The sequence below is a fragment of the Bacillus rossius genome, chromosome 5 (genome assembly GCF_032445375.1).
Source record: "Bacillus rossius redtenbacheri isolate Brsri chromosome 5, Brsri_v3, whole genome shotgun sequence".
Taxonomy (NCBI): domain Eukaryota; kingdom Metazoa; phylum Arthropoda; class Insecta; order Phasmatodea; family Bacillidae; genus Bacillus; species Bacillus rossius.
Window position 1 is genome coordinate 14,016,337 of NC_086333.1, and position 12,275 is coordinate 14,028,611.

General features: G+C 48.8%; 1 protein-coding gene across 4 annotated transcripts in view; it reads right to left on the bottom strand.

Annotated features, from left to right (window-relative positions):
• LOC134532336 (katanin p60 ATPase-containing subunit A-like 2) overlaps nt 1–10,816 on the bottom strand; it is a 64,471-nt gene extending 53,655 nt beyond the window's left edge. The window contains exons 1-2 of one of the 4 annotated variants that reach the window (XM_063368758.1): nt 10,727–10,816; nt 9,345–9,958 (exon numbers count right to left, since the gene is read on the bottom strand). In XM_063368758.1, the coding sequence (XP_063224828.1) occupies nt 9,345–9,958; nt 10,727–10,773 (661 nt within the window). In that variant the 5' untranslated portion in view covers nt 10,774–10,816. Of the gene's footprint in view, nt 1–9,344; nt 9,988–10,726 lie in introns of all 4 variants that reach the window. The other 3 variants (XM_063368760.1, XM_063368761.1, XM_063368757.1) reach the window with 3 other exon arrangements.
• Nucleotides 10,817–12,275: the final 1,459 nt, after the last annotated feature.

Here is a 12,275-nt window from a genome sequence, read left to right on the forward strand (position 1 = left end):
GGGGTAGAAACAGTTGAACAATTGCCTCCTTACGATGTATCATTCGTAGTTATCAACAGAGCTAGTAAGAAGTGTCGTGCCAGATATGAGAAGATTGCTGAGGATGAGTTTTATGTGTGCTGGCAGGAGTCTAGCGGCCAGGAAGAAGCTCTTGTAATGGATGAAGATGAAGAGTCCAGGGAAGTCTTCGTAGATGTACCTGTGAACACCTCCACTCTGACTGTGGAGGATATTGCTACTGGGGTGGGGGCGATATTATGCACTTATTCCTCAATTATCGACTTTGGAGCTGTGTGATGCTTGTATAGTTGCATGGACAGAGTAATTGATGGCTAGTATGGAAAGTACTGCGGAGCGGGGTGTTGTGAAGGGGGATGGTAACGCCTTCTGAATGTTATTGTGTTAACAAGGGGGAGAGGATGGTGTGAAGGAGTGTGTGTTTTTTTTATTAAATAGTGTTAAATATTTTTTGATATTTTATTTACTTCGACTTCTTGCCACGACTTTAAACAACTATTTGTATTCAATATGAAGTGCATCTCGTAGCGGTAGAAATGGCTGAGGTGAGTGTTGTAACTGCATCATATACACTATAGCGATCAGACATTAAGTTGAAACGTAAAATGTTATGTGTTGGATGTGGTCTAACTCGTGAAGAGAGGGCACATCTAATAATGTAAAAATGTGAATCGGCATTTTTGTTTCTATCATAATATTCTCGTGCACGATTAAGACTGGATGTGTTTTTTTCTTTATTAAAAATTTCGGGGGGCTGATATTTACACAAACATTTCAAATATCTGCTTCCATGCAGATTTTTAAACATTAATACGCGAACATGTTCCTATTTAGAAGTGATACTTATCTACTTGTGGGTTAGGTCTCTGAAAAATTTCTGGATCCTGTGACGACTATGAAGTAGTAAGTAATTAAATTTGATGGAAGAAAAAGTTATTAAGTACTATTACTATAACCATCGCATCCTCAAAGTTGAGAATTTAAAGTATAGTTTCCGTTATTGTTGACATATATCTTGTTATATAAACATTTAAGGAAATGGTTATGGACTTTGTGGATTTTGGTCTATAAGGTTCATAAGAACACTGGCAGGGAATTGAAACTCAACCTTTCATACATATACTAAGGTACTTTAAGATGATGATGGCGACTTCAGATGAAATCAAGAGGGCGGTCTCCAGCAGACATATACGTACGCAAACATGAACTTGTTTAGGAATGTAATTATACGCAAACATTTAAATATCTGCTTCCATGCAGCTTTTAAAACACGAGTACGCAAACATAAACTTGTTTAGGAATGTAATTATACGCAGAAATTAAAAATATCTGCTTCCATGCAGCTTTTAAACAGGTAAACGCAAACATGAACTTGTTAAGGAATGTAATTATACGCAGATATTAAAAATATCTGCTTCCACGCAGCTTTTAAAACACGAGTACGCAAACATTAGAAGAATATATTACTTGTCAGTTAGGACTCTGAAAATTTCTGGTCCGCTATGATGGAGTAATAAATGTTTTTTAAATTATCATTACTTTAACTATCACATCCACAATGATAGTATTGATAACATATATTGTAGTTAAAACCTATAAATGATAAGACTTTAAGATTGACGTCGTCCGACCGAAGGCCACCCTAAAGCCCGACCTGCAACCGCCAGTATTCACCCCCGCTAACGGAACGCGCCCCTAGCCATGGCCCACCCGAGTCAGGTGAGCCACTAGCAACCAAGGTAGAACCCGGCCCCCCCAAAATAAACAGACCGTCATCACAACCAACCACGTTAAAAAACAAACATAGATTATTAATCAGTGTTACGTATTAATTTGAAGTTGGTTAACGGAAGTGCGACATAGGAGTGCCCGGGCACTCACGTGTGTAACTCCGGCAATACGCGTGAGAGTGTTCCCCTGGCGGCCTTCTGCCTGAATTAGTCAATCAGACCTTATGACATAATTATTCAAACCTTGTGTTGCGTAATTACCCCCACCAGAGCAATCTAGCAAGAGACGAACAGTCGCTGGTGTGACGTAAAATTTAAATATAATAATTCTTTAATATAATAACTTCAATTCGTAGAAGGGACGAATGACCTTGATTCAGCCTTTATAATTAATGTAAGAATTTAACATCATTAAATTCTCTTATTAACATATCATATCAGAAACTAACGTAATGAGGTCAACCCTGGCGCGAGGGCCACCGAGCCACGGCCGGACGCCATGACATGACGCCAGTACAACGCGACTTGTGGACCGGGGCGGACGCACGTCCCACGGAGAGACATAATTCTTTGTCCACACCGAGTTCATTTCTGGTAAATATAGTCATTCTTAGAACCCCTTTTTAATAATCTCTCCGTGTGTACCCGGTCCAGTTTTTTCGGTCCAGGACCTAATCCGGCCGCATAAATCTAAACCCCCCCCCCCCCCCCCCCTGCACCACACTTGGTCCGCGGGGTAGGTTCATTATCCGGTACGGGCCGTCTCCCGAGGACAGAACTTTGGTTAAACTCAGTCGCTCCGGCACTGACACTCCCCGTAAGGGAACTTTTGAGCGAATTTAGCTGCGGTCCGCGCTCCACTGCCGTGGACGCGAGAACCGCCTCGATACGCAGATTTAAGGGGATTGGCCGCCTCCAATCACCCTCACCCTTTGTTGAGCAGCCAGGCTCAGAAACACCTAGGGACACGATAATACGGAATAATTAGTGACTTTGTAACATTTCTTTGTAAACTTGTGCAACGCACCCTCGTGTAACAATTCTTTGTAAACTTGTGCAACGCGTCTCTCCACGTAACATTCATAAACTTGTGTAACGCATCCTCGTGTAACAATTCTTTGTAAACTTGTGCAACGCGTCTCTCCACGTAACATTCATAAACTTGTGTAATGCATCCTCGTGTAACAATTCTTTGTAAACTTGTGCAACGCGCCTCTCCACGTAACATTCATAAACTTGCGTAACGCACCTCCGTGCGACATTTCTTTTGTAAACCTGTGCCACGTTTATTAAGTGACTTTCAGACTTAGTTGCGTGTAATTGTGTAGTTTTTGTATCTTGTGACGTCACCTGTTGTACGATGTGGCGTGTAGCCAACAAAGTTACACCAAAGCCACCGTCGACTGAATAAATGACGCACGTCATTTATTACCTCACTTCAGCGTACACTTCTTTAAACCTGCTATCCCCAACCACCGCCGAGTAGGGAATGCCTTAAACCCACGCAACACCGCCGACGGTCCTAGTGGGCCACGCAGGGCAATCGACCCCACAACCCAACTACCGACTAGCACCAGAGCTAGTCTGGCGCCCACCCGGACTCATTACCGTCACAGCAGCCACTCCCGCTAGGAACCGCACCGGGACTCGAGCCCGAGACCCCGGACGACGGCATTTGGCGCCCACTGCGTGGGGCGAAGATAGAAAAATCAAGATTTTCTCCACACAAAATTACAAGAACTCTCACGAAAACACGAAAAATTTGAGCCATTATTAAGTCATATTTTTTTTTTCCCGGCCACGCCAAGCCACAGCACGGATACGGGACGGCCATTTTGCACAGGCTAAAGTAATTAGGGTCAGACAGGCCGGCGCGACGAAGCAAGAGGACAAAGGGGCTTCAACCCCCCCCTACTCCGCCCTTCACTCTAGCGCCATCCGCGACGCAGAAGCCTACGTCACAGCCCGACCCCCCTCTCCACAGCGGCCATCATCGGCCTCCGCTTTGTGCGAGTGTCCGGGCGCCCTCGCGCCGATGCCTCGCACGCTCATCCGTACCCCCTCCCCAACGCGGACAGTTTTCGACCTCTGCTTTGTGCGGCTGTCCGGGCGCTCTTGGCCGTCGCTGCGCACAACGATCTGCGCATCATCTCCGCCGCGGCCATTCTCGGCCTCCGTTTTGTGCGGCTGTCCGGGCACCTGCCCAGCTGGCGAGCGCGACCCCGCGCGCAGGCCTGCCCCGCGCACACAGAGCCACGAGCGAGAAGCACAGACCAACACCGCTAAACACGCACGATAACAGGAACAAGTGCGCAGAGATGTATGCGGACAAATGCATTGGGTGTTACCACCCCTGCCCGAGTTGGGACTTGTACGGCAGGACCGCCACGCGGTACGAGTGCGGCTATTGCCAAGAGTACCGACTATATGGAGTGACAATGTGTGGGAACCGGTCGTGTCCCGGAGGAAGTAGCAGGGGCTACCACTGCGACGAATGTGACCGCCTATGGCATCGTAGCTGCACCAACGAGAGTGAAGGGACTTTGAGGCACGAGTCCTTCACATTCTTGTGTGCGCGATGTACCGCAGAACGAGCCACCCAGGTGCAGTATTCGGCAGCGACGCTAAAGATTCCTCCCCTACAATACGCCGTGACGATCCACGACATCCAGACACCCCTCACGCCGACGCATGACGTACCACGAACGCACGTTCCGACGACATCCGCACCATCACGTACCATGTTCCCGCCAAACACCGTCCCGACGCCGACGCTCGGCTCCCTGACGCCAGCAATTCCGCTCCCACCGCCTCCTGTCCCGGAGCCACCAACCTCGGCGTCCCTTTTAGACCTGACGCCTCCCGACCCAAGTCTGGAAACACCGTCACCAGCGAGACCACGCTTTATCGACCTGACGCCACTCACGCCGACGCACTACACCTCACCAAGGACGCCTTCCGTCCCGACGCCGGCGCTCGTCACCCTCTCGCCGCCAATCCTGCTCCCTCTGCCTCCGGGCCCAAAGCCACCAGCCTCAACAACCCTCGCAGACCAGACGCCACTCAACACGACTGTGACGACCCTTGACCCGCCAAAGCCGACCGAACGACGCACGACGCCGACCGTCCCACCGCAGTCTGCCACGACGATCCCGAACCCGCCTCGTGTCGGAGACACCTCATGACGCCAGGATGGCCTCGCCACCGCACCTGACCACTGTCACAGTGCCGCAAAGGACCGTTCCGACACAACCCGCGTCGTCTCCGACACACGCCTCATCCGGGATGCCACCAGACTCGGCACCGACACGTCGCGCCACACAGTCGCCACCGCCTGGCTTCAACAACATACAGCCATCGTCACTGCCACACGAGTACACGGTCTCAAAAGGGACGCTGGACAACGAAACGCCCAGGGCCACGACGCCGTGACGCCTATACGAGGCCCCGCCACCGGGATTCGCCCCGCGGTGCCTGCCTGGCTTCGAGGCACAGTGGATTGAGTCCGCCAAAACGGGACAGACGCGCACGACGCCGACGTTGTCGTCGTCACCGCCTGAAGCAACATCAAAAACGCTAGAGGCACCACGACGCCGCCCCTCGGACAGCCTGCCACAGCAGCTGCCGAGGCGACGCGCACTCTGCCCTCAAGAGGCGCCACGATGCCGCCCCTCGGGCGGCCTGCCACAGCAGCCACCGAGGCGATGCGCACTCAAACCGCCAGAGGCACCACGACGCCGCCCCTCGGACAGCCTGCCACAGCAGCTGCCGAGGCGACGCGCACTCTGCCCTCCAGAGGCGCCACGATGCTGCCCCTCGGACAGCCTGCCACAGCAGCTGCCGAGGCGACGCGCACTCAAGCCGCCAGAGGCGCCACGACGCTGCCCCTCGGCCGGCCTGCCACAGCAACCGCCGAGGCGACGCGCACTCAAGCCCTCAAAGACACCGCGCCACCACACCGTGACATCACCGCGGCTACCGGGTCGCCTGAGCTCCCTGCATCTGCCTGACGCAATGCAGGTCGACGCCACGGCACCTGGACACCCGAACGCCCCACCACCGTGCGTCACCGCCACACAGACGGTGACACCTACCATTCGTCTGGCACGACGGGCCGCGAAACGCCCGCATGTCGGCAAGGCTGGGCCGGGCCATGCCGAGCGCCGCCCGCGCTTGCTGCCCACCTGCCAAGAGCCACTTGACCTAGGTCGCCGCCGCCCCAACAGGCCAGCACCCTGGCCACCACCGCACAACCACACGCTGCGACACACCGCAGCCAAACTCGGAGCAACTGTCACCCCCCGAGAACGAGTCCGGGGAGGTGCTTAGGGCACAACAGCAGGACGACCACGCCGACACCACCTCCATAATGATGGAACTGGACGACGAGAACGAGGAGGCCTCTACTCCAAACCCGCCCGGCATACCGGAACAGGAGAGGAGGCTGTACCCAGCCACGCTGTAGCAGACGCCGAGGGACAACGCCAACAGGCCAGCACCCGGGTGATCGACGTGGGACAACCTGAGACCAGTACGCAGGCCCTACCAGCTGCCGGAGCACCTCGGACACTCGACGCGGGAGCACCCAGGTCCAGAGCGCGGACCCTACCAGCTGCCAACCCACCCGGACAACCGACGCGGGACCACCCAGGTCCAGAGCGCGGGCCCTACCAGCTGCCGGCCCACCCCGGACATCCGACGTGGGACCACCCACGTCAAGAGCGCGGGCCCTACCAGCTGCCGGACCACGTCGACGAACCGACACCCGGCTGTTCGACGTGGGACGACCTGGACACAGCACGCAGGCCCTACCAGCTGCGGCCGCTGCGAGCACCACCTGGCTGGAGCTGCTGCCGAAGCTAGGGACGCCCCCACGTAGCGGGGTCACTAGCGGGGCAAGGTCGGGCTTCTCGAGGGGGGGGGGGGGCGTTTGAAGTCGTCCGACCGAAGGCCACCCTAAAGCCCGACCTGCAACCGCCAGTATTCACCCCCGCTAACGGAACGCGCCCCTAGCCATGGCCCACCCGAGTCAGGCGAGCCACCAGCAACCAAGGTAGAACCCGGCCCCCCAAAATAAACAGACCGTCATCACAACCAACCACGTTAAAAAACAAACATAGATTATTAATCAGTGTTACGTATTAATTTGAAGTTGGTTAACGGAAGTGCGACATAGGAGTGCCCGGGCACTCACGTGTGTAACTACGGCAATACGCGTGAGAGTGTTCCCCTGGCAGCCTTCTGCCTGAATTAGTCAATCAGACCTTATGACATAATTATTCAAACCTTGTGTTGCGTAATTACCCCCACCAGAGCAATCCGGCAAGAGACGAACAGTCGCTGGTGTGACGTAAAATTTAAATATAATAATTCTTTAATATAATAACTTCAATTCGTAGAAGGGACGAATGACCTTGATTCAACCTTTATAATTAATGTAAGAATTTAACATCATTAAATTCTCTTATTAACATATCATATCAGAAACTAACGTAATGAGGTCAACCCTGACGCGAGGGCCACCGAGCCTCGGCCGGACGCCATGACATGAAACCAGTACAACGCGACTCGTGGACCGGGAAGGACGCACGTCCCACGGAGAGACATCATCCTTTGTCCACACCGAGTTCATTTCTGGTAAATATAGTCATTCTTAAAACCCCTTTTTAATAATCTCTCCGTGTGTACCCGGTCCAGTTTTTTCGGTCCAGGACCTAATCCGGCCGCATAAATCTAAACCCCCCCCCCTGCACCACACTTGGTCCGCGGGGTAGGTTCATTATCCGGTACGGGCCGTCTCCCGAGGACAGAACTTTGGTTAAACTCAGTCGCTCCGGCACTGACACTCCCCGTAAGGGAACTTTTGAGCGAATTTAGCTGCGGTCCGCGCTCCACTGCCGTGGACGCGAGCACCGCCTCGATACGCAGATTTAAGGGGATTGGCCGCCTCCAATCACCCTCACCCCTCGTTGAGCAGCCAGGCTCAGAAACGCCTAGGGACACGATAATACGAAATAATTAGTAACTTTTTAACATTTCTTTGTAAACTTGTGCAACGCACCCTCGTGTGACATTTTCTTTTGTAAACTTGTGCAACGCACCCTCGTGTAACAATTCTTTGTAAACTTGTGCAACGCGTCTCTCCACGTAACATTCATAAACTTGTGTAACACATCCTCGTGTAACAATTCTTTGTAAACTTGTGCAACGCGCCTCTCCACGTAACATTCATAAACTTGCGTAACGCACCTCCGTGCGACATTTCTTTTGTAAACCTGTGCCACGTTTATTAAGTGACTTTCAGACTTAGTTGCGTGTAATTGTGTAGTTTTTGTATCTTGTGACGTCACCTGTTGTACGATGTGGCGTGTAGCCAACAAAGTTACACCAAAGCCACCGTCGACTGAATAAATGACACACGTCATTTATTACCTCACTTCAGCGTACGCTTCTTTAAACCTGCTATCCCCAACCACCGCCGAGTAGGGAATGCCTTAAACCCACGCAACACCGCCGATGGTCCTAGTGGGCCACGCAGGGCAATCGACCCCACGACCCAACTACCGACTAGCACCAGAGCTAGTCTGGCGCCCACCCGGACTCATTACCGTCACAGCAGCCACTCCCGCTAGGAACCGCACCAGGACTCGAGCCCGAGACCCTGGACGACGGCAAGATAAATGGTAGTTACAACAACAAAATGACTGTGGATGTTGTGGATTTTGTGGATTTTTGTAGATTTTTGTGGATTTTTGTCTATAAGGGTCATAATAATGTTGGTAGAGAATTTAAACTCGACCTTACATACACTAACATACTTTAGAAACCTAAACCCGATGATAACATCCATCAGATGGAAATCAAGTTGGTGGTCTCCACTAAATAAGTTGGCTGCCTTTGGCAGACAACGATGGTATATATTTTTTATTTTGATAATAAATTTTTTTTAAAATAATGCGTCGTAACGAAAAATTGTAACCGGGATGGGTGGGGTGTTCGATGACAATGTCATTGTAACAGAGGAGCGGGGTGCTAGATGGTGTATTTGTAATGTAGAGTAGTGGGGTGTTCGTTGCGTAGGTTTTTTAATTATAATGTTTTAAAATAATATATTTTTTAAATTTTATTTTAAAATATTTATTATTAATTTTTAAATTTTTTTTAATTTTTTCAATAAAATTTGATAATAAATAAAGATTTACAAGATGGCGGACGAAACTCGAAATGTCGGAATGTTCTAGAAAACAAAATGGTGGAATGTTCTAGAAAACAAAATGGCGGAATGTTCTAGAAAACAAAATTGTCACCAGGGTCAAAGGTCAAGGTCAAATCCAAGATGGGCACCCGACATGTAATCCAAGATTGCCACCGGAAGTGACGTAATCCAAAATAGCCACCGCAGATTCCCGGATCCTCCTCCGTCCTTCGGTGTCCCCATATGAACCAAATACACTTACTGAAATAACAGAACTACAAACTTGAGTCAATCAAGTATTTATTTTACTCACGTAACGCTCGAAACCTAAAATCTCTAAAACGAAGCTGTCCCCACGTTGCAGCAATGTGTTGAATGGCGTGGACCAGTAAGCATCTTACCTGTGCCTGGCGGGCCGTACAGGAGCATGCTGCGGGCAGGCTGCACGAGTCCACGGAACAGCTGCGGGTACTTGGCCGGGTACACCACCGCCATCATGAGAGCACTCTTGGCCCGCTGCTGGCCCACCACGTCATCCCAGGACAGCTCCGGTGTCTCCCCGGTTGGGCTGGTGCCGCGTGTCTCCATCGGTCTGCACGTCACGTCAAGCTGAGGAGGCCCTTCAGCCCCGGGTGCGCTGGTGCCGTGTGTCTTCAGCGGTCTGCTCGTCACGTCCTGCTGAGGAGGCCCGTCAGCCCCGGGTGGGCTGGTGCCGCGTGTCTTCAGAGGTCTGCTCGTCTTGTCCTGCTGAGGAGGCCCGTCCGGCGACTTCTTGCACACCTTGGCCTCCTTGTGGAACCGGAGCGAGTGGTACTCCTCGAACTGGGTGAGCACCCCTGAGAGGCTCACGTTGTCGCACAGCTCGTAGTGGCGCAGCAGGGGCGCCTCGTCGCGGAAGCAGGCGGCCGTGCGGTGGTAGCCCTCCTCCTGCAGGTAGTCGGCCACCAGGCAGGCCATCTTCCTGCGCGAGTCCGCCGCGCGCTTCTCGCCGCACTCCCTGATGCGGTGCCGCAGACTGCTGGACAGCAGCGCCATCCTCGCCCGCTGTCAACACTCACTCACAGTTGCCCACAATGCTCGTAGGTTTCAACTTTACAAGCATGAGCTGTTTCTACATCATAACCAATATGACTTTTCCAATATTAACTTATTTTGCTTTAGAATACATACAGTTATTATAAAGGATAATTCTAGTTTTCAATTTTGTTTGTGTGGTTATAGTGCTACCATCTTATGAAATGCATTTTGGTAACTGAGAGTATACTACCTCTTTAAGTATATAAGGTTGTACTTAGGACGTATATTTGGTAAAAATATTTATTAATAGACTGGCAGTTGTGCGACATACAGAATGTTAAATTGTTAAAACTACTTGCCTTTACAAATATTTAAGTTAAGTTATAAGAGTGGATTTAATGTTGCAAGTTAATACTTTCGAGAAACTCGTCAAAAATTATGTCACAGTGTAGGCAGATCATTTTTTTAATTAAATTTTTAAGGGTGAGAAACCATTTAAGTATTTCTCAGCGTTTGTACCGATGGTATTTTCATTTTAGATGTTTTAAGACGTCTCTGCCGGTGATATCATGTAAAAAAAAGAGTTTTAAAGCAATGGTTATGTTCAAGTTGAGTTTCGCTGATAGCGAATACTGTGTGTATTAACTACGTGGTTATGTCTTACACTGAAGTTCATTGTGAAAAATGACACTTAGGATGAACAGGTACCCTTTCACAAAAATGTAATTTAACATATATTAAATTACATTTATTAAATTTTACTTACAAATATTTGTGTATGTTGTTGAGGTTGCACTTCAACAAAAATTGCATAGAGGTAAGAATAATGCATTCATAAAACTAGCGAAAATATCACGGGTTTGTAGGCACCGAAGATATTGGCCTTAAATTTCAATTCTAGCAGTCTAACGAATAATCTACGTCTAGGTTATTTCCACGATTTAATGTTCGCCCAACACACACACACCTTTAAAATCTGTGTGTGTGTCTCTGAGATTAACTAAACCCCTCTTAAGGGTTTGCTTAAGGCATATTTTCTCCAAAAACTTGGGATGGGCACTGGATGGTAATCACACAGGAGAATACAAAGGACCATCAGTAATAAAGTAAGAAACGACTTGATCCTGCATAATTTTTAAACTTTATTTAGATTTTGGTCTGTTGGTATTCTTGCAAAAAGTACTGAATCAAACAAAATTAACAAAACAATTCAGAAAAGGTATACACAAATGCTTAAATCTCCAATGTTCATAATTCATGTCCCGTGGGTTTAATTCACGAGGTGTACCAAACCTACCAAAGACTATGTATCCCAGTAGAATCAGCAGCCACGACACACAGGACAAAGTCAGTCCGAAGAGTAGCAATATAGAAATAATAACGAAGTGTCAGATTAATATATGCACATTGCCAAATTTGAATTTCAAGTTTCACTCAGTTATGTGCTGTGGGTACAGAAATGCAATTTAAACGTGCGTGAGCGTCATAAATTTTACAAACGCAAGTGCGATTACAAAGATTCTCACAAACTATCCCCCTAGTGTACCGAGGCTGAACCTTAGCCACTCCACTGTTCGCACGTACCTGAGCTTATCCGGGTGTATGTTCTAAGTTTATCGTTTCGATAAAATTTGTCGTTACCTATAGATTATTGTTCGTTCTCGACAGTTTCGTATTCTACGATTTTATGTAAAGTCAATATAGATGTATAAAAAATTCGTTACAGACTATAGTTTCGTAACTAGAGTGTAGGGTACAAGATATCAGAAGCTTCGCGCGATGCTCATTTCCATAGTAATTTTCATGCTTATTTTCTGCTTGCTCACCTATGCTCCCGGGTAGATCACAATTTAGCAACCTTCCAAGAAGGTATGGCTCTGGGTTTAAAACTTTTCATACCCAAAGTTTTACCTTAAACCATACAAGATAGTGTTCTTTTTTTCTGCCATAACCACGAGCCGAAGTCGTCACAGTGGCGGACATGTGTATGATATCATACACTCGTGTCATGTGGGGCAACTGCGCACACATTTGTGAAAAGTTTGACTTTGAAACACTGAAAAATCTTTATATTTGAAGCTATATATATTTTTTGAATTTTGGAAACTATTCCTTAGAAAAATCTTTTAGGATAAGTACATTAAAATTTAAATTTAAACATGTCAGTTTGTAAAAGCTAAATATCTCCCACTGGACCCAGTTATGCACTTGCCCCTACTTTACGGGGTAAGTGTGTACTTTGTCAATAACTCTTACTGATTTCAAACGATGGTGTTCTTAGTGCATGTGCAGATAGTTCATTTCTTAATAATCAT